We start from the raw sequence: 24,728 nt of genomic DNA on the forward strand, positions 1-24,728 counted from the left end.
TTTCGCAATATTTACTACAGTTGACTGTGTGCGTATGACCCAGACATTCCGCTAATAATTGCATACTTCCAAGACTCTCGCATATATCCAAAGTATATTCAAAGCATATAAATCCAAGTATATTCAAAGTGTCATTGCATGTAATAGTTATAAACTAGAAATCACTCAATGCTCACCGACAGGAAACGGCTATATAAACCCCATCCTGGACATACAACTAAATGGCAAATTGCAGTAGAAAAAGAAAAAAAATAAGGTAGTATTACTTCCATCATTTATGTGTCTGAGCAGCTTTGCTCAGAAGCAGAAAACTGAGTGGGGGGATAAAGAAGGCACGGAAAAAATACACACTGCAGGATACCATTTGTATAAAATTTGAAAATATAAAACAACCTCCTCCATAAGGTCCCTAGGCATAAATCCACAAATACCAATGCTATGAAAACATGAATGAAATTCAGAGCAGTGGTTACCTCTAGGGAAGGAATGAAGTACACAGAAGCTTCAATCTTTACTTGTGAATTTTTATTTTTAAAATCTGAAGCAAGCGTGGAAAGATATTTGTATCTGTTATGGTTGGTGGGGGACACAGGGCATTTATCTGAGCTACTACTACTCTGTATGTATTTCTGCAAGGTGAAATATTTCAAGATAAAGAAAGAGAAGAGGTCAACTTTCCAACTCAAGCTTCGAAAGAGGGATGGATAAATAGTTTCATTGTTTCCTGAAGAGAAACTGCAAACTACCCCATTGCCCAGTGAATATAGGAGTCATTTATTCTTGGAGCTCTGAGTATACTTTAGCTCGCTGATATATCCTTACTCTCTTTCCACAAAGGATTTAAGGTAGCTTGCGACAAAAGACACACACACTATGAGCCAGGAAAACATAAACATAAGTAGAAAATCGGATCAAAGATAACAAATATCGCATCAATACCGGTTAGCCGCAGTTGCTGTGATCAAATTTCAAACTTGGCTCCGCACTTCTTGGCAACAGCACCCATCCCATCTGTAGCTGACCCAGAAAAGCAGGTTACAAAAACTAATCTTTATTCTTCAAGACTTAAACTGACTATTTTCCTGAGCAGTCTTTCTGTATTGTTTTGCGTTTTGCCTTGCTGATTCTTCTTTCCTTTGTTCTTTTCTCCTCCCTGGCTCCTTCCCTCCCTTCCTTTTCTTCCTCTCCTTTCTGTGCTTTCATTCTCTCATTTATTTTATTCAGATGTCAGATCCTTAAAACTAATGTTGGTTAGGAAAGCCAGTCCTATCATTATTAACGGGCTGAAATACCCTTAGGGGAGGTTTTCAACCTCTCTGCGCCTCAGTTTTCAAACGTTCAAACGGGGGGACCCGTCACATGTATATGAGTGTTGGGAGATTAAATGAGATAATGCATGTAAAGAGCTTAGACTAATACAAGATCTTGATCGATTTCAGTTGTTGTTATGATTATTGTTAGTCAGTGGAGGAGACCTTGAATCCCAGTGGGGTCCCTGTCCTGGCCAGGAATAGATCAGGAGCAGGGTAAGGCTGTGTGTCTCACGTGCCAGGCGTGGAGTGAAGCTTAGGGAGGGGGAGGCTGATACCAGCATCGTCCTCAGACAGTAGCCCAGTTAACTAGCTTCAGAGCCAATGGTATACTCACCAACCGTCCCCAGATCCAGCAGCACATTGAGCCATTTAACTGCTGAGCCAGAACATGGGGGACAGTGTCTCTCCAGATGGGGGGGGTGGTACTAGCATTTCTGCTTTGGAGGCAACCACAACATTGTTATGGCTTGAGATTCCTTTTGGAGAAAAACAATCCTTCAGCACATGCTAGCCTAGAGAGTCTGACTGTGGCGTGTCTATTTCCTCCTTCCCTAAAGACCCTGAAAAGCCCCAAGTTGAGGAGACAACTTGTTCCAGGGGTCACTACTAACAACATAGGACCCTCACTTGATTCCAGACCCAGTGGATTCAGATTCCCTTGTTCTTTCATCTGGGGATTATCTATACCCAGGAACTCCAGGGAGCAAAATGGGTTGGGAGGAAGTTGAGCTGGAGGGGACAGGAATTACGGGGGAGGACCCAGCCATTGGGAGTTTGAGACCAGCAAAATAAGGATTCAAGAAGTAGAAATCAATCGGTATGGACAGTGGGGGCAGACGAGAGAGACCTCAGGTACAAAGGGACGAGAGACCAAGTGACGAAAGCCGGGGCATGAAAAGATTCGGTTTCAGGAACAAGACAGAAATCCTATTACTAGGCCTGAAGCGGAAGGTCTGGGTAGTAGTAGGCTTGCTGCCAAGTCACTGAGCGCTGACCCAAGGCTCCTTAAATTCCCAGAATAACTGGGGAGGGCCAGGAATGCATGTGAATATGAGGGTCAGATGCCTTCAGCCTCGGGGATGGGAGGGCTAGGGGAGGAGAGGCAGGTTCAGAGGGCCAAACAGATGACTTATTCAACAGCCAGGCCATTCACCTGCAGAACCTTGAGGGAGCAAGCCCCCCACATGCCCAAGGCGTCACAAGTCCTGGCCTTCCCTCTTTCCTAACCCCCACGGTCAAGTCATCTTTGTTTCTCCTCTCCACATCACCGCTAGGTGGGATCTCATTTCCATATCAAACAGGATAGAAACCCGGAGAGAAATCACCCTTTACCAGCCGGCTGAGATATGGTTCAGGTTTTAATTTGGAGCGACTGAAGGATCCTCAAGAAACCCTAACAGTTGTTCGTGTCCAGGAGCACTGATTCTATGGTTCAACCTGTTTCTAGAAGGATAGCTTCATTTACTGGTGTTCACTGTGTGCCAGGTGAACTATGATGAATGCTTTGAACGCTTCATCTCATTGCTCCTCGCACTGCTATTATCTCCTTGCACTGCTATTATAAGGCAGGTAGTATTATGAGGCAGGCGAGCTTCAGAGAGGTCACAGGCTGGTAAAATGGCAGCTTGAGCACCGAGATACCAACCCAGGACTGTACGACTTAGAAGGTCACATTGTGACACAGTATGTTAACCATCTAACCTTGAGCACTGCTTCGTGGGCGGGCTCTTAAGGAAGTGGGTCTTTCTCAGAACCCAACAAGCAGTTTGCCCAGCTTCCTTCCCAGCATTTCCCGTCGTCCTATAACTTCTGTTCTCCTCTTCCCACACGCTGGTGGCCCTGCTGCCATTAGGGCTGCCAGCCCGAATCTGAGCAGATTGGAGACTTCCAGGGTACTGACCTGTAAGGTTGGGTTGCTGACCTTGTGTTGTCTCCAGCCATGGTACTGGGCTCACGGCACCCTCCAGACCAGCATGAACTCAGGCAGACCCCTGCTTACATCTTAGTTACCTGTTTGCTCTTCAAACGGGATTTGAAAAATTAGAACCTGGGGCGCCTGGGTGGTTCAGTCGGTTGAGTGTCTGCCTTCAGCTCAGGTCATGATCTCGAGGTCGGTGGGTTCGAGCCCCGCGTCGGGCTCTGTGCTGACGGCTCAGAGCCTGGAGCCTGCTTCGGATTCTGGGTCTCCCTCTGTCTCTGCCCTTCCGCCATCTGTCTCTCTCTCTCTCTCTTAAAAAATAAACATTCAAAAAATATTAAAAAAAAAAAAAGAAAAATTAGAACTGTTCACCCGTGAATCTCTAATGTTTCTGAGGTATAAGTGCACGTGCCTCCCAGGAAAAAAGGACCCTTGAGTGGCTAACGACAGAAAGAAACACCTTTCAGAGAAGCAGAGGTACTGATCTGTAGCTGCACTTTACATTCGCTTGGGATTCCTTCAGATGGAGCGTCTTCTTCCTGCCCCTCGTTGTACTCGGTTCCTCATTTTCTGCCCGCAGTGACCCCACGACTCCCAGTGGTGCCCCGAGGCCGCGGTGCCTGGCAGAATGGCGCCTCTTCCTACGTAGGTGAAGAGAAGGGCTCTTAGCTAAAGGGTAACATAAAATAAATATAACAATTCTGACTGGAAAAAGAAGGCAGACAGACTTTTATTTATTTTTTTTACTAATTTATTAGTAAGTTTATTCTTCACTCATAAAAAGAACATATTTTTGGCTTTGATTCCATGACATAAAATAAGAAGGCAAATAACCGGAAGTTATCAGCTGCAGGTAGGCGGAAGCAACTGCTGCCGAGGCCTGAGCGAGCACTGCGTGCTCCGGACGAGAGCAGGGGCGCCGGTCGAAGCTCGAAGCGAGAGCCGAGGACGCAGCGCCAGTTCGAGGCCCAGCTATCTCTAGAGACTGCTCAGTTCCCAAAGGTTGTTTGGCCGGCTTACACAGGAAGTTAATCCTCTCCCTGTCTCTTTCCTTCCTTCCTCCCTAACCTTGAACTAGGAGAAGAGTAGGCAATAATGCTTTGATGCTAGTCTTTCTAGTTTGCAGGATAGTGTCGTCTGAACATATTTAACCTACTTATTTTCAACCTTCAAAAACACAAAACTGCTAAAATCAACTGTAACTAAAAGCCTTTTTTATTTTTGGTCCGTGATCTGCTGTAGGCAAAGCTTCATATAGGAGTTTTTATTGCGGATTTCTATGACCGCGTCCCTGACCAGCTCGATGAACATCTGCGGCCAGAGCTTCTGCAGAGCCTCGTTCTTCATGTTGATTTCCGTGGCCTCCTTCACAAGGCCCTCCATGTACATCTTGCAGAGTTTCTTTTTTTCCTTTATTTCCTGTTGAAAGAAGAAGATGTTGCGTTGAATCAGAATCCAAGAGCGAAGGAAAGATGGGCTGAAGCTGACTAACTTGAAATCATCTATTCTGAGCCCCACCCTTCAGAGCAGGAGTGCTTTTTCCCAGAGGCTCTTGACACAAAGCTTTGCTTGAGTAAAGACAGCAATAGGGAGTTCTCTACTTCCCAGGCCGCTCCTACCTCTGTTGGACAGCTCTGCTAGAAGTGGTTTTTTATGGGAATCACCCAGATTGTAACAACTATCTCTCTGTTGGTAGACTGTCTCCTTTCTCAGTTAAGACAGGTCAGCTCACACAAGACAGATGAACGCACAGATTCATGGCTCGTGGTGGTAAATGTATGAGGACACTGATACTGACAATCTTATTCGGTATGAGGTTAGTTAATATCCCTATATATACTTGAATACCCATATTCTGAATTCAGTTTGTATTTTAAGAAATTGTGTAGTGGTACTGCACTGATTTATTAGCCTAGACCATTTGGACAAAGTTGTGGAAAAGTGTATAAGCAGGAAGAGGAGATATATATACATGCCTGGGACCCAGAACTTGGCCTTGAGAGAAGCAGTGCTCCCACTCAACTTCTGGGTCTGGAAGCCTGCAAATGAAAAATGTGGGCCCAAAACACAGTAGAGAAGTTTCACGCCTGAGGCTACTGAGGCATTGGGCCCCCATTTCACCATAGAGGCTGAAACAAACCCAGCTTCTTCAATATATGAATTCAACGTTTATTTTGGCTGTTACTACTTGTGAGGAGGATTGAGGCATCATGATGGAAAGTGCCACAATACATATGGAAAAATTAATGGAATAGATCAGTCAGAATGATAGGAAAGCAATTCACATCAGTGACAGAGAAAAGAAATAATAAATGTCAATGAGACAATGGGCTTAGCTTCTTGGAAAAAGAATCTACTGTAATGACTAACTCAGAAAACTACCAAAATAATTCCAAGATGAATTAAAGAGTTAAATTTAAAATATCAACAGAGGCACCTGGGAGTAACTCAGTTGGTTAACTGTCTGACTTTCGGCTCAAGTCATGATCTCACAGCTTGTGAGTTCGAGCCCCGTGTTGGGCTCTGTGCTGACAGCTCAGAGCCTGGAACCTGCTTCGGATTCTGTGTCTCCCCCTCTCTCTCTCTCTCTCTCTCTGTCTCCTCCCCTGCTTGTGCTCTCTCTCTCTCAAAAATAAATAAATAAACATTAAAAACATATATTATCAGATATTGTCATTAAAATTATACATATAAAAACTTGTAATAACAAGGAAATTACAATGTTAAATGGAAAAAGGAAAATACAAAATTAAATTTTGATAGAGGCCGGGTTATACATGTGTATGTATTCGTCAAAACTTAGCAAGTGTACGTTTAAGGTTTGTATATCGTTGTATGTAAGTTTTACCTCAGAAGAAGAAACTATGTAAAATATTGAACTCTGATCAATGATGAGTATGCTGAATTATTTAGGAAGAAGCGTGCTAATGTCTGCAATTACTCTGGAATGAATAAAAAAACATAAGGTATATTGGTGATAAACAGAGGATGGGGAAACGTACAGATATGTGACGAGCAAGCACCGTATGTTTGAAATTTTCAAGAACAAGTCAGGAAAAGTATAACGAAAATTATTAGAAGGAAAGGTACTGAAGTATCATTAAGATTGCGTTTGGGTTGTGAGATGACAAGGTTTTTTTTTTCCACCCCTGTTTTCTATCTCTCTTCCTTTTCCAAATGTTCACAATTTTTAAAACAACAAAAGATGTTTCAGATTCTTGATTAATTAACATAAGTCAATGATGAATCCCAATTGTCACTAACTTCCCCTAACAAGGCATATTTTAGAAATTTTCTTATGACATGTAAGAGTTCTCTAAATAATCACTCACCACTCAGGGGTCAGCATGCCGACCTGATTTAGTTCATATGCTAAAAACAACTGGTCACGAGTTGACCTCTCATAAAAAAATGTAAAGATTGTGATGGGCGAGAAATAACAAATGGCTGCAGCTGGCTACTTCTCCGATGAACCGAACTTTCTCTAACTCTGAAATACGGTCTGGGACTTAGTCACCTGCACTAAGTTAGCTTGTTGATGAGAACAGCATTGAGCTGTTCCCTTCTAACACTCACTAAATCTGGGCTGCGTGGGGACTACCAAAGGGAAAGACCAGTGTGAATCACTGGAGATCGATCAATAGCCAAAACGAGCAATATTTTACAACGTGCAATACATTTACACAAGGAGGAGGCAGCCAGCATGTTTAGTGAAGGCTTCTTTTACACGTTGCTAGGTTTCTTAAAACACAATTTTGAGTCTGTTAAGAAAGAAAAGTTCTAGCAGTAAGACTGGAATGTTATTATGGTAATGTAGGGATAGCAAAAATTGTAAGAATTTGTAAATGATGTACTTTGTTAAATAATTTATACGAAGTATAAATGAAACCGTTCATAACTGGCATAGTGCAAGTTTTGGTTTTACAATTTCTCGCTATAGCTCCTTTCCATTACTTCTTTATAGACATGTTGCTACAGAATTGTATCTGCCATAATAACCCTTAATTTAGTAACTGTTTGAAGGCAGTTTTACTTCATCATTTCTTCTCTGCTCCAAGCCAATTACTTGCATCTCCATGAAGTGTGCTCCATACTCAGGTGTCTGCCAGGGCGGCTCACTCTGCGCGTCCAGAATGATCTGGTTAAAAGCACATTAGAGATACCTCTCTTGCCCTGACCCGTCAAGGAGTTATTGCTCTTTGAATAATGCTTTTTCCATTCTCAAATGCTTTCATATACTTATTTTTTTCTTTCCCACAATATCCCTGTGGGGTTCATAAAGCAAGTATTATACAAGTTCCATCCTGATGAGATGAACTCTACACAATATTGTGTATTTCGTTGGACTAAGATTTGATTGTCATGAAGATGGGTTGGAAAAAAAAAAGTAGGTCAAAGGTGGGATTTGTTGTAGAGCCATTTTAGCTATAACGGTACTTGTACTGGAATATAAGCCATATCTCCAGTTCATAAATGGGAAATGAAGGTCAATAGAAGTTGAGAGGCTTGCTCAGGATTACGTATCATCTACTAATACTTACTTAGAGAAAAACCTAATCTACTCCTTGAAGGATCTGCAATCTGGTTGGAGAGATGGGCTCACAATACGAAAAGCTAACTAAGAAATAGTAAACAGTGAGTGAGTGCCGAATGAGATTGTTCAGACAACAAATATAGTCGGTGTTCCAAGAAGAGAGCCCTTTGTGCTAAGTGGTCAGAAAGACTTCGGAGAGCAGCATGATTTACTGTGAAAGAGTTCAAGGTCAGTAATCAGGAGGTTTGAATTCTAGAGGCAGCTCTGTCAGTAACTCACCATGTAATCCTGAGTAGTTCATCTGAGTCTCCCGTTTTCCTCATCTGCCTATGAACAGGCCTGGAATTGTCAGTTCCTTTCAGCTGTCTCATTCTATGTGGGTCTTAAAGCTTTCTTAGAATGAGTTAGGAGAACGGACGGACGGACAGCTACCAAGCAACAGAATTATACACGTCATATGCATAATTATAGATGTCATATGCATAATTGGAAGGGTCTGCTTACCCTGATTTGTAAGGAGCTCACAAAAATTAACTCCCTCAACAACTCAGAACCCACGGAAGAGAGGGACTGAGCACTCTGCTGCAGTGATTTAAATATATTTTAAAAGGTGAGGAGCAGGGTATACGTTTTCACTTATCTTTCGAATGCTAGGTTGTGAGTCAAGAGAATGATTTAGGGACGAGGGCAAGGTCTTTCAGGTAGTAAGTGGCAGAATCAGGGGCTCAAATCCACATCTCCTAGTGGCCAAGTGTTCGGTCCAAAATATTACGCAGCCTCAGATTTCTTCTCGCTTTGACAGTTTTCAAAACAAGAGTCAACATCTCCTGTGTTTAATTCTTGATTGCTTATTTATTCCTTAAACTACTTTGAGACTCTGCTTATGTGACTCCACTGAAACTACTCCTGATAAAAACCTACCAACAATGAACCTGATTGCCAAATTTATGAAATTTTTTTCTTCTTGTTTGTGTCCCTCGGGTGTTAGAAAATCATAGCTTACCCAATCAAGGTCAGAAAGATTTTCACTTATTTTTTCAATAATAGCTTTAAAGTTTTGCTTTTCACATTTGGGTTTTTATTTGACCTAGAGTTAATTTTTGTTGCGTGGTGTAAAGTAGGGGTTCAATATTTCTGTTTTGAGATTCAGTTTTCTCAGTAGCATTTCTTAAACTGTCTGTACTAATCTATAATACCTCCTATCTATATCCTCAAATACATGGGATATATGTATTCCATATACATGGGATAGTTCTGGCTCTATTTTATTCTCAGGTCTACTTGTCTTTTTCCAACATAATTACTACAGCTTTACAACAGTACTCGGTATCTGTTAAGGCAAGTTCTCCCCACTTTTATATATTTTAGGTTCTTTTCCCTATCAGATAACTTTTAGGATCAACTGGTGACATTCTACAATAACACTGCCAAATTTTGACTAGAACTGCCTTATATTTATGGATGGATTTAGAAGGATCTGGCATCTCTCCCATGTAGAAAGTTTTTGTCCTTGAACATGAACTATCTAGTTCTTCTTCAGTGTTTTTCAATAACGCTTCATAATTTTCTCCTAGAAGGCTTAGACATATTTTATTACTCATTCCTTCAGTATTTATGATTATGATAAATGGCATATTACTTTAAATTTATTTTTAAATAGGTAATTAAATAGGTAAATAGTCTATATTGGGTTGTTGGCCCCTTACTGATTTCTAAAAGCTCCTTATCATTTAGGAAGATTAGTTGCAAATTGTTGTTTCATTTCTTTTTTGTCTTTGCTTATTCTATCCCCCTGAAGGTCTTTTTCATACCAAAGCCACTCCTAAGTTTTCCAGGGTTTCTTGAAAAACTTTTATACTTTTATTATATTATATACTTTTATTTATTTATTTATATTTATTATACTTTTATTATAAACTTTAAAATCTCTGACCCATTTGGAATTCATGCTGATGTAAGATATAATGTCTGAACCTAGCTTTTTTTCCCTCAGTTCCTTAATTACTCCTAAATCATTTATTGGATAATCCACTTGACTTGAGATTATTCTTTATCATGTAATAAATTCTCTTTTGTATTTGGATATATATTTGAACTTTCCCTTCTATCCCATTAAACTATGGCCATCTGTTTTAATTGATAAGACTTTATAATATGCCTTAATATCCAATAGTGCTTGTCTTCTCAATATTCTTTTTCAGAGATTTTATGCTTATTTTCCCATAAGTACCATAGGATCAACTTGTCTAAAAAAAACCTTAATGAAAAAGTTTTGGCGTTTTTATTGACATTGTATTAAAACTTTATTTTGCTTTAGATCCTTCTTATCCAAAACATGGTAGATTTTTCCATTTGTATAAATCTTTTGTGTGCTTCATTCATGTCTTACAGCTTACTTCACATAGATCGTGCACATTTATTAGTTTATTATTGGGTATTTTCTCTTCTTGTGTTACTATTGTGAGCTGGGTCCTTTCTTTCTGGTTGTTATTTGCTTACATGGAAGCTGCTGAATTCTCCTCCATTACTGAAATTCCCTACAGCTTTTTATAGTTCCTCAACTAATTATCTTGGGATTATCAGAGGTTCAATATTATTTTCTGTAAACAGTAAGTTCACTTCCTTCCTTTCAAGTTACCACTAATTTCTTCCTGTTGCCTCTTTGCATTGTCTGTATTGATAAATAACAATGGCAATATTGGCCATTGAAGGCCATCCTTGCCTTGAAGCTGACTTCCATGGTACATTAGGGTTCTGTTGCAAATTACATCACATTTAGTGGCTTAGAATAGCACATGTCTACCACCTCACAGTCTCCGTGCACCAGGAGTCCATGCACAGCTTAGCCGGCTGCTCTGCTCAGGACTTCACAAGGCTGTAGTCAAGCTGTTGGTCCGGCTGTGTTCCTTTCTAAAGCTCGGGTCCTCTTCTAAATCTGGTGATTGTTGGCAGAATTCAGTTCCTTGCAGATGTAGAACTGAAGCCCCACTTTCTAGTTGGCTGCCAGCAGGGGACTGCTCTCAGCTCCTAGAAGCTTCCTGCAGTTCTTGGCCATGTAACCCTCTTACATGGTGGCTTACTTCTTCAAGGCCAGCAATAGAATCTCTTAGGGAAAGACTGAATCCTCTTTTAAAGGACCTGCCTGATTAAGTCAGGGTTACCCAGGATAATCTCCCTTTCCAACTGATTAGAAACCTTAATTATATCTGCAAAATCTCTTTACCCTTGCCATATTCCATTGGTAAGAAGCAAATCACATGTTTACCTGCACTAAGGAGAGAGGATAATATAGGAGTGTGGTTACCAGGGGGGTAGGAATCATGGAGGCCATCTTACTCAGAATTTTGCCTACCATTAATGCTCATGTTTCTAGAGTTTCCCCATCAGGCATGATGTTTGCTATCCATTTCCATTTAGCCTATTTGCTGTTTAAAAAATTAAGACTAGATGTTGAAATGTGTGAAATGCCTTTTCAATGTTGACAGAAGTAATCCCAACTTTTCCCCTTAGATCTATCAATCTACTAATATTGAATCTTCCTTGCATTCCGAGAATAAACCATACTTGGCTGTATGTTTTGTTATTCATTTAATGTTGTGCTGTAGTCCCCTTGATACTCCCCCTCCTTAAAAATATTTTTTAATGTTTTCATTTATTTTTGAGAGAGAGCAAGCGACAGAGTGCGAGTGGAGAGGGGCAGAGAGAAAATGGAGATAGAATCTGAAGCAGACTCCAGGCTCTGACCTGTCAACACAGAGCATGATGAGGGGCTTGAACTCAAGAGCCATGAGATCATGACCTGAGCCGAAGTCAGATGCTTAACCTACTGAGCCACCCAGGAGCTCCACTCCCCTTACTTTTTTAAAGGATTTTTGCATCATCAATATTCGCAGGTTTCTAGTATGGCTTTTCTTTTTCTGTGCAATCCTGGCAGGTTTTAGATGTAATGTTATGCTGTCTGTTTAAAAAAAAACAAAAACAAAACAACGAAAAGTGTTCCTTCTTTTTCAATACTCTTGAACAATTTAACAATCACTGGAATTGTCTGTTCTTTAGAGAGTTGGTTGATTTCTTTACGAAATTGTTCTTGTTTTGCATGCAGCTCTTTGATATCTTTCTAAATGTCTGTTGTTGAAATTAATATTAATTTTTGACTCGTGGAACCAAGTGCCTTCAGGAAGATAAGGACTTGCAATCCAGCCAGTTTGGCTTTCATTTTTCTCTTTTGGCCACATCAGGAAGCCCCTATTGGCCAAAGACTAAATTCAGTCCTTTTTAGCCTCTTCTCGTAACACTATCTACCTCAATCGCTGTGCTTCTGAAGAGTGAACTGCTCACAGCTCCTGGCTCTCTCCTTGTCTTTTTTATGCTTCTAATGCCTTTTATTCATAGTGTGCTATTTCTCAGAACTGCCCTTTTCTCTTTGCATACAGCTACATTTTATCGTTTAAGACTGATTATCAGGAAGCTTGTTCTCTAGAAAGCCTCCCTTGACCTGGATAAGATAACCCTCCCCCACTCTCTGGATACACTGATTTATAATCATCCCTATAGATCTCTTATCTCCTCCATTAGAATGTGACATCCTGGGGGTGCCTGGGTGGCTCAGCTGGTTGAGCATCTGACTTCGGCTCAGGTTATAGTCTCGATTTGTGGGTTTGAGCCCCGCGTCGGGCTCTGTGCTGATAGCTCAGAGCCTGGAGCCTGCCCAGGTTGTGTCTCCCTCTCTCTGCCCCCCCCCCCATGCATACTCTCTCAAAAATAAACATTAAAAAATTAAAAAAAAAAAAGAAAGAATGTGACATCCATGAGGATAAGGGCAGTGACTTCTACAGTCCAAGTAGTGTGTGTGACATGATTTTTGAATGAGTGAAAGCCTGAATGTAGGGAGGGAGGACTTCAAGGTACTGACTTCAAGTATCTGAAGAGTTTTCTTGAGAAAGAGACTAAATCTCTTTTCTACATAAGGTGGTACTAGGAGCATGAAGTAAAAGTTATTAAGTGGCAGATTTCAGCTTCACATGGGTAAGAATTTCTTCACCAATGGAGTTGCTCAGTGATAAAGAGCCACCTCATGGAAAAGTAACCTTTTTTGTAGTAGAAGAGTTTAAAATAGAACTGAACATTTTTTAGGATGCTCGAAAAATATTGTTACATTGCGTTTTCAAGGTATTTTCAAGCTGTAATCCTTAGAGCCCTATGGGTTCCAAAGAGATGGTTCAGGATTGGGCCTGAGGGGATTGGGATGAGGGGGAAGGAAAAGAATAGAAGATCCAATCAGATGAAGCTCTGAAGCTGGCCTTTCCCTGGACAAAAACAGCTGGTCTGCTGTTTTTGGCTTTGTTTTGACGTACTGGGTTTTCAGCTACAATATGGTTTGAATAAAAAGTCCCCTAGCTGTTAAAAAACATCTGAAAAGCACTTGCCAGGCCATTTCACTTCCATGTATGTGTAAGATGTATGTATAAAATGTGCCTGGCACAGAAGTTAGAGATGTTCAGTCAGTGCTTCCTGCTCCCCACAGTCCCCTCAAAATGTCTTGCAGAATCTTCACATTCTACTGTTATTTAAAGGATTTGTTCCTTCAGCTTTCTTAGGAGTTCCACCAAGACAGGCACTGAATACTTTGCTTCTTTGTAGTTTCCGCAGCACCCTAACATTGCATTCCTCCAGTAACCCTCCGAACATAAAGAAGTAAAGAATTAGTTCTAGCTTTTCTGGTGAAGTAGCTACAGGGGAAATGAAATAGGTTAAAATTCTATTCCACGATGGAGGACGCAGAAGTGAAGGGTGCAGGAGAATGAAAGAAGAGAACGAGGACCTCAAGGACGCAAGCACAGAGAACGGAAGTGGTGGTTGCGAGGTGGCCTCTGCCCACCCGACAGGAGCTAGGTAAGCACTCACAGCGAGCCTCTACGTCCCTTCTCTTAATTCAGAGAGAATCAGAACCTTGGTCCACTTTGGCTTAGATTTTTGATACAGATTTCTTTTGAACATTTTTTTCTGCTGAAGTAAAGATACTAGCACAATGGGCTCTACTCCCTCCTAACACCCTGGTACCTACTGGCTCCAGCTGTATATAGCTTTCCAGAACAACAAAAATGTTATCTGAACTGATTAAAGGGAGAAATGTACAACTGTCACGTCCCAAGCCATGTGCAATACATCCAGGCACCAGATTCCAAAGATGGACGGTAGTTTTACCTCTAGCCGTTCATTATAAAAGTCTCTTGTGGTATAATTCAGCGTCGCACGATTTGTGTTTTCTCCTACAAGTCTTTTGCTGTCGTTATTTTCTTCGTTGACAAGACCAGGTTTTTTCCCTTTGGTTTCTACCAGATACCGGAATTGCTTCTTTCTGTAGAAAGACCGTAAAGAGATTTAGTTACTGACGAGATTTATTAAAATGTGTCTATTTTTGTTGACTTTAGAGGGAGGCATATGCTCTTTGGAATGTGCGTTTTAGGAGTTTGAGTTATTTATTTGAACTTAGTTCAATACCCCAATCTTTCTACTTACTCAGCTACTCAACCCAAATCCTTTTGTTTCATGACTACCAATCAGCAACATAAACATGCCTCAGCCATTTCTACCTTAAAGAAACCAATAGAAAATTTAAATAATCAAAAAAAAAAAGAAAATTTAAATAATCACAGAGTCCAAAATAACCCAATTGAAGATGCAGTAGGCCAAACTTTCTAAGCCATTATCTTCCATAAAACATATATTACCTCTTAGAAATCACACAAACAGTTCGTAATTCCATTATGCAGCTTTTGGTAGTATTACTCACAGCTAGAAAATGGAATGGGATACTCGTTTAAGTTTAGGCAAAACAAAATAAGCAAGACCCCAAGACCTCCAACTGTTAGCATGGTGAAATATGTTTAATAATGAACCCGGAAACTTTGTTTGGTTATGAAGAACATAAACCGTGCTCAGAGTATCATCGGCAGACCCAGAAGCCTGGACAGAGAACAGCAGCTCATCTCCAGGGAAAGTCGATTTCTGGTTTCTGCCAGACTTCGGGTGTCTCTAAAATGAAGTGATATTTCTACTTTACTGTAAACCGGACTAATGACTAGGAGAAGAAGAAGAGTAGATGTTTTAAATTTTTTCTTCCTTTTTCCAATTTAAAAGTGTAACACAGTTGGGTCGCCCGTTTGGCTCAGGCGGTTAAACCTCTGACTTCGGCTCAGGTCATGATCTAGCGGTCCGTGGGTTCAAGCACTGCATCGGGCTCTGTGCTGACAGCTCAGAGCCTGGAGCCTGCTTCGGATTCTGTGTCTCTCTCTCCTCTCTGCTCCCCTGTTCACACTGTCTCTCTCTCAAAAATAAAAATTAAGAATTTTTTTTCAAGTGTGACACAGCAATTTTAGAAATTTTAGGGGGTACATATTTTGAAAAGTGCAAAGAATCTATAGCTCATAAATCTATATAAATCTATAACACTTTTCACATTCAATATATTTTTTGCAGGCTTTTTCTATGAAGGTTTGTAAAAAGTTAAGACCATATTAAACATCCAATTTTGTGCACTTGTTTTCACTCAGTGCTATATAATAAGCATTTTTATTTAATGAATGAATAAAATTCAGTTGTGATGTTCATCAATTTACCTAATCAGGTCCTTTTTTGGATATTTAGGTAGTATAATATTCTCACCTTTATAAAGAAGAAAGTGGGTAAAATATCTTTACCTACATTTATTGATTTTTTTAATTACAAAAGCAATGCAAATATATATTTTATATCATTTAGTCTTTTCAAATAATCAATTTTCCATTAATTCTGTTATTAATATCATTATTTCTTTTAACTTTCTTTAGGATTATTTTACTGTTTTTTTCCCCAACTTCTTCATTTTTTTTTCTTAAATAGTTTATTATCAAGTTGGTTTCCATATAACACCCAGTGCTCATCCCAACAAGTGCCCTCCTCCATGCCCATCACTCCCCTTCCCTTCTCCCCCACCCCCATCAGCCCTCAGTTTGTTCTCAGCATTCAGGAGTCTCTCATGGTTTGCCTCCATCCCTCTCCCCCACTACTTTTCCCCTTCTCCTCCCCCATGGTCCTCCGTTAAATTCCTCCTAATCCACCTATACGTGCAAACATATGGTATCTGTCCTTCTCTGCCTGACTTATTTTGCTCAGCATAACACCCTCAAGTTCCATTCATGTTGCTACAAATGGCCTCCCCTAACTTCTTTAGATAAATGTTTAGCTCATTCATTTTCAGACCTTATTCTTTTCTAATATAGCCCTTTCAAAGGCTAAAATGTTTTCATTTAACATCCCTGTGACTTGATTCTCTAAGTTTTGAAATGTGGTATTTTTGTTATATTTCAGTTCAAGGTAACTTCCGTTATAAAATTGTCTTTACCCTGTGGGTTATTTAGAAATGTGGGTATTTTTTTGTTTGTTTACTGATTTTTGAGAAAGAGAGTGAGTGGGGGAGGGGCAGAGAGAGAGGGAGACAGAGGATCCAAAGCAGGCTCTGCACTGATAGCAGAGAGCCTGACGCAGGGCTTGAACTCATGAACTGTGAGATCATGATCCAAGTCAAAGTCAGATGCTTAGCCGACTGAGCCATCCAGACCCCTAGAAATGTGCCTCTTAATTTCCAGGTACATGGGGATTTCCTGGTTAACACTGAGTAATTGAGTTAAAGCTTTTAACTGTATTGTGAACAGGAAACATGGTCTATGTAAATCCTCTGGAATCTGTTGCTAATTGCCTTCTGGATAGTATTTGGTCAATTTTATAAATATTCCATGCATACTTGAAAAGAACATGTGTTCTACAGTTGTTGGAAGCATTGTTCTCTGAATGTCCATTAAGTCGAATTTGTTATTCATGGTGTTCAAGTATTTTATATCCTTTTTAAAGTAATTACTCAAAACTATATTGCAGCTTCCCACTGTAATTGTGGGGTTGTAGTAATGTCAATTTTGGGCTTATAGGTTTCTTTAGGCTATGCTAATAGGTGAATACAAAATAAATTAGCAAATTTATCTTAACATTTCGAATGAATTGAACTTACTATCATTTTGAAATGATTCTCTCTTAACCTTAGTCAATTTAGTTCTCACTGGCTACTTCATTTGTTTGTTTGTTTTGGTTATTATTGATGTTGTTTATCTTTTCTCACTTTTTTACTTTATTTTTTTAATGTTTATTTTATTTATCCTGAGAGAGACAGAGAGAGAGAGAGAGAGAGCATGCATGTATGTATGCACATGTGCCAGCGAGGGAGGGGCAGAGAAAGAGGGAGACGGAGAATCTCAAGCAGTCTCCCCACTGTCAGTGAGGAGCCCGATGTGGGGCTCAAACTCACAAACCTTGATATCATGACCTGGGTGGAGATCAAGAGTAGGATGGTTAACCCACTGAGCTACCCAGGCACTCTTCACTTTTTTACTTTCAAACTTTATGTAACTTTATGTTTCTGATGTGTCTCTTGTAAACAACATATAACTGAACTTCATTTTTTACTCAATCTCATAATCTTTGGCTTTTAATCAGAGCAGTTAGTACATTTGTATTTTATCACTGAGGTGGGTTGATAACACTGATGGTCGTAATAACTGCCTCCCTGAAATTCATGCTCTTTATAACGTGATTCCACAGCTAAGCAGGCTACCTCCATGACGGTGTATCAGTTCTTCGAGTAGGCCTCAAGAGTCCTTGCATATTTTCTCTCTCTTTAAACCCGGCCTCTCCCACGAAAACAAGCCCAGGCAGATTTCCGGAGTATGAGAGACCATGCGGAGCAAAGACAACTGGTCCTAGGTCCGTCCTAGACCAGCTTACAGCTGCCAACCCCCAAACAAACGAGAGCCCAGGCCAGGTCAACAGAGCTGCCTACCCAACCCACAGGTGACTGCAGATGCATGGGGACCCTGGCTGAGGGCAAAGCCATCCCGCGGACCCACAGACTCAAGGGGAGAAAATAATTCTTGTTCTAAGCCACTGGCTTTTGGTACAAATGGAGTTGCTGATATAGCCATATTTTGGTTAAATCTGACATTTTCTTTTCTTTCCATTTGACCTACATGTTCTATGCTTCTTTTTCTCTTGTTTCTTCTCTCCATTTCACCCCCTTCCTCCTTATTAGTTGGAAAGCTGTATACTCTTTATTCTTTGGTTAGCACAGAAATTAGAACATACACTCTTTTTTTAAAAACAATTTTTAACATGTTATTTATTTTTGAGAGACAGTGAGAGACAGAGCACGAGCAGGGGAGGGGCAGAGAGAAAGGGAGACACAGAATCTGAAGCAGGCTCCAGGCTCTGAGCTGTCAGCATAGAGTCGGATGTGGGGCTCAAACTCACAAATGGTGAGATTGTGACCTGAGCTGAAGTCGGACACTTTACTGACTGAGCCACCCAGGTGTCCCCTAGAACGTGCACTCTTAACTTACCATCTACCCTTAATTACTATAGTTCCTCCCTAGATGATACAAGGATCTAGAACACCATATCTCTACCTACCACATCCTACACTATACTGTTGTAGTATATTTCAGCTCTGTATCATTTAAACCCCACAACACATAATTATTGTTGCTTTACACAATGTTCATTTTGCTTTATTCCACAAATTGAGTATTTTCCTTACTCTTTTGCTCTTTTCTTGCACCTTCGACCTTCTATCTGGGATCACCTTCTTTCTGCCTTGATTATAGGCTTTATAATTTCTTTTAGTAGAGGAATACTGGTGGGAAATCTCTTAGTTTTTCTTTTTTTATTATTTTGTTTTAAACTGTCTTTATTTTATCTTCATTCTTAAAAGACATTTTTGCTGGGTACAGAATTCTAGGTTGTTGGCAATTAATTTCCCTCAGTACATTGAACATTTCATTTATTATTCTATCTTCTGACTTCCACAGATGCTGTTGTGAGGTCAGTTGGTGACATGCACTCCTTTTGAGGTAACCTCTTTTTTCCTGGTTGTTCTAAAATTTTTCACCTTATATTAGGTGCTCTGTGGTTTCTCTGTGATGTGACTTGGGGGTAGATTTCTTTTAATTGAATATATTTGGAATTGGTTGGGCTTCTTTAATGTGTAGATTAGTATATTTCATCAGTTCTAAAAAATTCTTTGCTATTATCTTTAAGTACTACCTCTATCCCAAACTCTCTATTATATCTTTTTGAAATTCTATATGTTAAATCTTTTAACTCACTCTATCTCCAAATTTCTTAACTGGTTTTCCACAGGTTCCCTCCTCTTTGGGCTTCATGCTACAAAATTCCCTCTAGGCTGTTTCCTATCTTACTGATTCCGTTTTCAGCTAGGTCTAATTGGCTATTAAACCTCTTAATTAAGTTTTAATTCTGTTCATTATATTTTTCATTTATTGAACTTAGTCTGTTTCCTTTCAGATCTGATGGATCACTTTTTAAAACGTCTTGTTCTCTTCTGATATTTTCAACCTTGTCTATTGAAATATACTATCTTGAAATTTTACTATCTTTAAGAAGTAATGCCAAAATCCAAAGTATTCATGGGTTTGTTTCTGTAGTCTTTTTCTCTGCTCTTATATATGGTGCCTTATTTCCTCGTGTGCTTAGTTATTTTACTTTTTTTCATTGCCTTCTGGTCACTGTCCTTAAAAATTACTTATGGAAATTCTTTGAGGTAGGTTGAAAGTAACTTCCTCCAAGAGGTAGTACATTTACTTTTCCCAGGTAGACAGAGGCAGCAACATTTAAGCTTTAACTACCCATGTATTATAGTCAGGCTGCAAATCTATATGAGAGTGGTCTCTCTGGTTACATTTCTTAGAGACAACTTTGCTCCTTTTATGCTCATACCAAGGCAACTTGCCTTGAAAAATCCAGGTGAGAAGAAAGGGAGGTTTATTTCTGACGACACCTTGATGGTGTAGCCATAGGGGTTCTAGCTTAATCCTGGAAAAATCTCAATTTATATTCGCCACGTTAAAAGGCAACAGGGACTTTGATTGATATCTTTCCTTGTTCGTGGCTAATAAAAGCAAAATTTAAGTTTCCTTGAAATGCCTCCAGGTTATAAACACAGTCTGACGCTCACATTACTTCTTAATGTTCTTCCTCCCACAGACCTTAGCCTAGTGATTATGTTATATCTTGTCAGTTGGTCAATATTTTTATGGAGTTTTCATTGTTTATTTGATCCAGAGTTTTTAGTTGTTTTTAGTGCTCGGAATGGTCAAAACAACCTAATTCACCATTATCAGAGAAACTCAACGTATTCTTTATAAAAGTGTCAAATTGTGTAGACATACAGAGACTAAAACTTGAAAACCACTTTTTAACTGGGCTGCTACCTCTCCTAAGATCCACATGCTCCCAACTCTTCATTCTTTCAGCTCCCTTTGTATGTGTCCATATTTATATATATTTATTCTGTTGCTTTGAAACATAACATTGGGTCACATCATAAATGCTCTTTTATGCTTTATTTTATTTAATGAACTATTTGTCTCTGGATCATTTCACGTCAGAACAGAAAATCTCCTTTAATCCTTTTTCCCCTTTGTCTTCTTATCCTCAAAGTTATATAATGGCTGTAATGTAGATAGTACCATATAGATACTACTACATTCATAGTTCAGAAGTCTCATGAGTTATCTAGCTTTCTCTATTGTTAGGTATTTCTTTTTAAAAAATTTTTAAATATTTTTATTTATTTCTAGGAGAGAGAGAGAGACAGCGTGAGCAGGGGAGGGTCAGAGAGAAAGGGAGACACAGACTCCGAATAGGCTCCAGGCTCTGAGCTGGCAGTCAGCACAGAGCCCTACATGGGGCTCGAACCCACGAACCGCGAGATCATGACCTAAGCGAAAGTCGGACGCTTAACAGACTAAGCCACCCAGGCGCCCCTATTGTTAGGTATTTCATTACTTTCCAAAGTTGAGCTACTACAAACAATAAAGCAATGATAGATAGCCTTGTATACAGTTTTTTTGTGCCCATGTGTGTGCATGTCAATAGGCCATATTCCTAATACTAGAATTTCCGGGTTCAAAAATATGATAAATATTGCCAAACTACTTCCCTTAAGAGTCTGCCTTCCAAAAGTACAAAGTTATAGTTCCCTGAATATTAATCAGTGTTCAGTGTTATTAGGTTTTAAACTTTTAAGTCATTCTCACTGGCAACAAATGACATCTTATTCTTTTAAGTTAATTTTTATTTCCCTGATTACAAGTAAGTTCGATCTTATGTATGTGTCCATTTGTATTTTTGGTTTTTTAGTAAAATTTCTATATGCTTTGCTTTTACGTTCATGTTGACTGTCTTTTTCTTCCTAAATTGGTAGGACCTTTTTAAAAATTTGTTAAATATGTTGCAAATATATTCTCTCTGTCTGCTCATGTCTTTTATCATACAAAAGTTTACAATTTTTGTGAGTTAAATGTGTCAAAACTTACAGAAGTATTAGAAAATACAGTAAAATATTTTTATAAACTTAAGGTAATGAATGCCTTCTTAAGATACAAAAACCATTGGGGCGCCTAAGTAGCTCAGTTGGTTAAACGTCCAACTCTTGATTTTGGCTCAGGCCATGATCTCATGGTGTGTGAGTTTGAGCCCCATATTGGGTTTGGCACTGACAGTGCAGAGCCTGCTAGGGATTCTCTCTCTCCAGCTCTCTCTCTCTTTCTGCTCCTCCCCTGCTTGTGCTCTCTCTCAAAATAAATAAATACACATTAAAAAAAACAGATACAAAAATCATCTTATTTAGTTTACTGAGAAATCACACTGGGATTGTTGATTGGAAAGTTAGTAACTGGGGTGCCTCAGTGGCTCAGTCAGTTAAGCATCTGACTTCGGCTCAGGTCGTGATCTCACGGTGTGTGGGTTCGGGCCACGTGTCAGGCTCTGTGCTGACAGCTCAGAGCCTGGAGCCTGTTTCGGATTCTATGTCTTCCTCTCTCTCTGACCCTGCCCAACTCATGCTGCCTCTCCTTCTCTCTCAGAAATAAAACATTAAAAAATATTTTCAATAAAAAAAAGGAAAGTTAGTAACAATATGATTTAAATAACATAAACTGACCTCTTAATGAAGCCTCAGAATTTATTAACAATGTATACCTCTCCATTTTTAGACAATTTTTTATACCTAATTTCACTGTTCCCTATTTTTAAAGTGCCAAATAAACCCCTTCCCTCTTTCTCAAAAAACACAGTGATGGCACTGAGCCATGCTCCACACTTCAGCGGTGGGGGCCCTGCGTGCTCTTTACTTGGGTGCAGAAATGTTTGCCGAGTTAGGGCTGGGGGTGGGGGTTGGCAGAGCTACTGCTACCGCCACCACTGCGCCCTAGGAATATTGAACATGGACATGGTGCCCCACGCCCAGATGATAAAAACTGAGCTGCCAAAACTTTTTTTATACCAGAGGATTATGTCAGGTGGACTTCCTGATGTTTATATTTTTTATTGCCTCTATAAATGGAATACTTCTTTTAATACTATTTTCAATAACTTCTTATTTCAATGAAAAAAAAACCAATATTTTTTGCATGTTGATATAGCATCTGGTTTCCTTAGTATATAATCTGATTAGTTATACAAAATTTAATGGTTGAGTTCTTGGATTTTCCTTAGGCAATGGTCTTTATAAAGAGTCAATTTTTGCTTTTCCTAGTCAATTATTCTTTTTCTAATTTCTTATTTTTTTTTAAGTAGCTTTATCTTTATTAATTTCTTGCTGCCATTTTTTAAAAATTTTACTTTGGTGTTTTCTAGCTTCTTGAGTTGAAACCCTTATTTGTTAATATCTAATCTTTCTTGCTTCCTAACAAGTATATTAAAGATATATCATTTCCTCTCCGTACAGTTTTAGCAACATCCCACAAGCTGTGACAATTCTCTTGTTATCAAATTCAACGATATGTGATTTATGACTTTGGTTTTAATTTAATCTTCTATCCCAAAAAGCTAAAGTACTTTTTAAAATTCTTTTTTAAAAAAGGAATACAATAATAATAATAAAAAGAACAAAAACCAAATAGAACGAAAACCATAAAGGTAATTCGAGCAGGATCTATAGTCATACAGTGAAAATCAAGCTTCTGCATACTTTGGAACTCTTAGTTCAACTCCCAGAGACAGTAATTTTTAAAAAAATCAAATATTTAAAAATTACATAAGGATACCTTTGAAATGTATGCCCCACTTCTCATAAAATACAGTACATGACCCAGGTGTTCTATAACTTGCATTTTTATTTTCTAAGACATCTTACAGACTCTTTCATATCAGAACCTCTAATTATTTTTAGAGCTGCAAGTCATCAGTCCTTTATTAGCGGAAATTTAGTGAGTTTCACATTTTTGCTACACACTGCAGTGAAAATCCTTAAACAGAGAAATCTGTGCTCATGTAAAAGCCACTATCTGAAGAAGATTCCTTTAAGCGAAATTACTAAGTCACAGGGCCTGTACATTTAAGATTTGTTAGGTATTCTTAAATTGCTATGTAAAAGAGTTGCCTCAACTTATACTACGGACGGTGTATAAGAATTGTGTTTCACGTATAGGAGGATTAGGAGGAACTTGACGGAGGAACAAGGGGGAGAAGAAGGGCGGAAATGGTGGGGGAAAGGGAGAGAAGCAAACCATGAGAGACTCTTGAATGCTGACAAAAACTGAGGACTGATGGATGTGGGGGTGAAGGGAGGGATGGGCATGGAGGAGGGCACTTGTGGGGATGAGCACTGGGTGTTATGTGGAAACTAATTTGACAATAAACTATTTGTAAAAAAAAAAAAAGAATTGTGTTTCAATATGCTGTCTATTATCAAACGTTTAGTTATCTCACTGTTTTAAGATTTTCATGTCTGTAACTGTGAGGTAAGGTCAAACATCTTTTTTAAGTTTAAAGGAACTTGTATTTTGTTTTCTGGGTAACGGCGCTTCCTGTTTCTTTGTTTTTCCAATTTCCTCTGCATAACTTTTTGGCTCACTATTTTCTAATTTTATGATATGATTAGAGAAAGTAATCTGTTTGAGTGTGCTTTTTGGGAAACAGAGATCTTGAGTTTAAAGATTTTTTTTTTTTTAATGTTTTATTTATTTCTGGGAGAGAGAGACAGCGTGAGCAGGGGAGGGTCAGAGAGAGAGGGAGTCACAGACTGAAACAGGCTCCAGGCTCTGAGCTGGCAGTCAGCACAGAGCCCGACGCGGGGCTCGAACCCACGAACCGCGAGATCATGACCTAAGCGAAAGTCGGAAAGTCGGACGCTTAACCGACTAAGCCACCCAGGTGCCCCTTCTTTGAGTTTAATACATATCCAATTTTTGCAAACATTTCATAGGTGTTCGAATAGAGTTTTTTTCTGAATTGGGAATGAGATTCTGGGAATAAAATTATAAACATATTTACTTGACAAAGTGCATTAACTGTGTTATTCAAATCCTCCATATTCTTTTTTATTTTGGCTTATTTGGTCTACCGATCAAATAGATTAATATCTATTCTCAAGAACTGTGAATTTGTCAATGTATACTTGTATTTGTTGATGTATTTAGGAGCTTCATGATTATCATCTTTTTTGGTAGACTGTAGCTTTTGGTGGCATCAATTCTATTATCACTAATATTAATATTCCCAGATTCATTTATTACTGCTGTTGGCATTTGCCTGTTACGTATTTTCATCCCTTTATTTTCAAACTTTATATATTGCTTTCTTTAGGGGCACTTCTCAAATATAACATGTAACTCAATTTTTAATCCAATTTGATAGACAATATCTATCAATAGGAGAATTTCATTCATTAATATTTATTATAACTGACATGTTTATTTTTATTTCCCTTTTACCTTTTTGTTGATCAATCCTTTTTCTTTTTAGTGGTTTATAAACTACATCAAGTCTTTCTTCCTAATAGTCCCTAAAATTTTAATACACACAGTTAATTAACCATGTACTTTTCCATCAATCTCTGATGTTAATTAGTACCTAT

General features: G+C 39.1%; 1 protein-coding gene across 5 annotated transcripts in view; it reads right to left on the reverse strand.

Moving 5' to 3' along the window:
• Positions 1–4,428: 4,428 nt before the first annotated feature.
• LRRC49 (leucine rich repeat containing 49) overlaps positions 4,429–24,728 on the reverse strand; it is a 153,251-nt gene continuing 132,951 nt past the window's right edge. For all 5 annotated transcript variants that reach the window (XM_077746256.1, XM_077746250.1, XM_077746272.1 and 2 more), the window contains 2 exons: positions 13,970–14,123; positions 4,429–4,650 (listed from right to left, as the gene is read on the reverse strand). In XM_077746256.1, coding sequence (XP_077602382.1) covers positions 4,447–4,650; positions 13,970–14,123 — 358 coding nt within the window. In that variant the 3' untranslated portion in view covers positions 4,429–4,446. The remainder of the gene's footprint in view (positions 4,651–13,969; positions 14,124–24,728) is intronic.

Source organism: Crocuta crocuta, unplaced genomic scaffold, assembly GCF_008692635.1.
Source record: "Crocuta crocuta isolate KB4526 unplaced genomic scaffold, BGI_CrCroc_1.0 scaffold130, whole genome shotgun sequence".
Taxonomy (NCBI): Eukaryota; Metazoa; Chordata; class Mammalia; order Carnivora; family Hyaenidae; genus Crocuta; species Crocuta crocuta.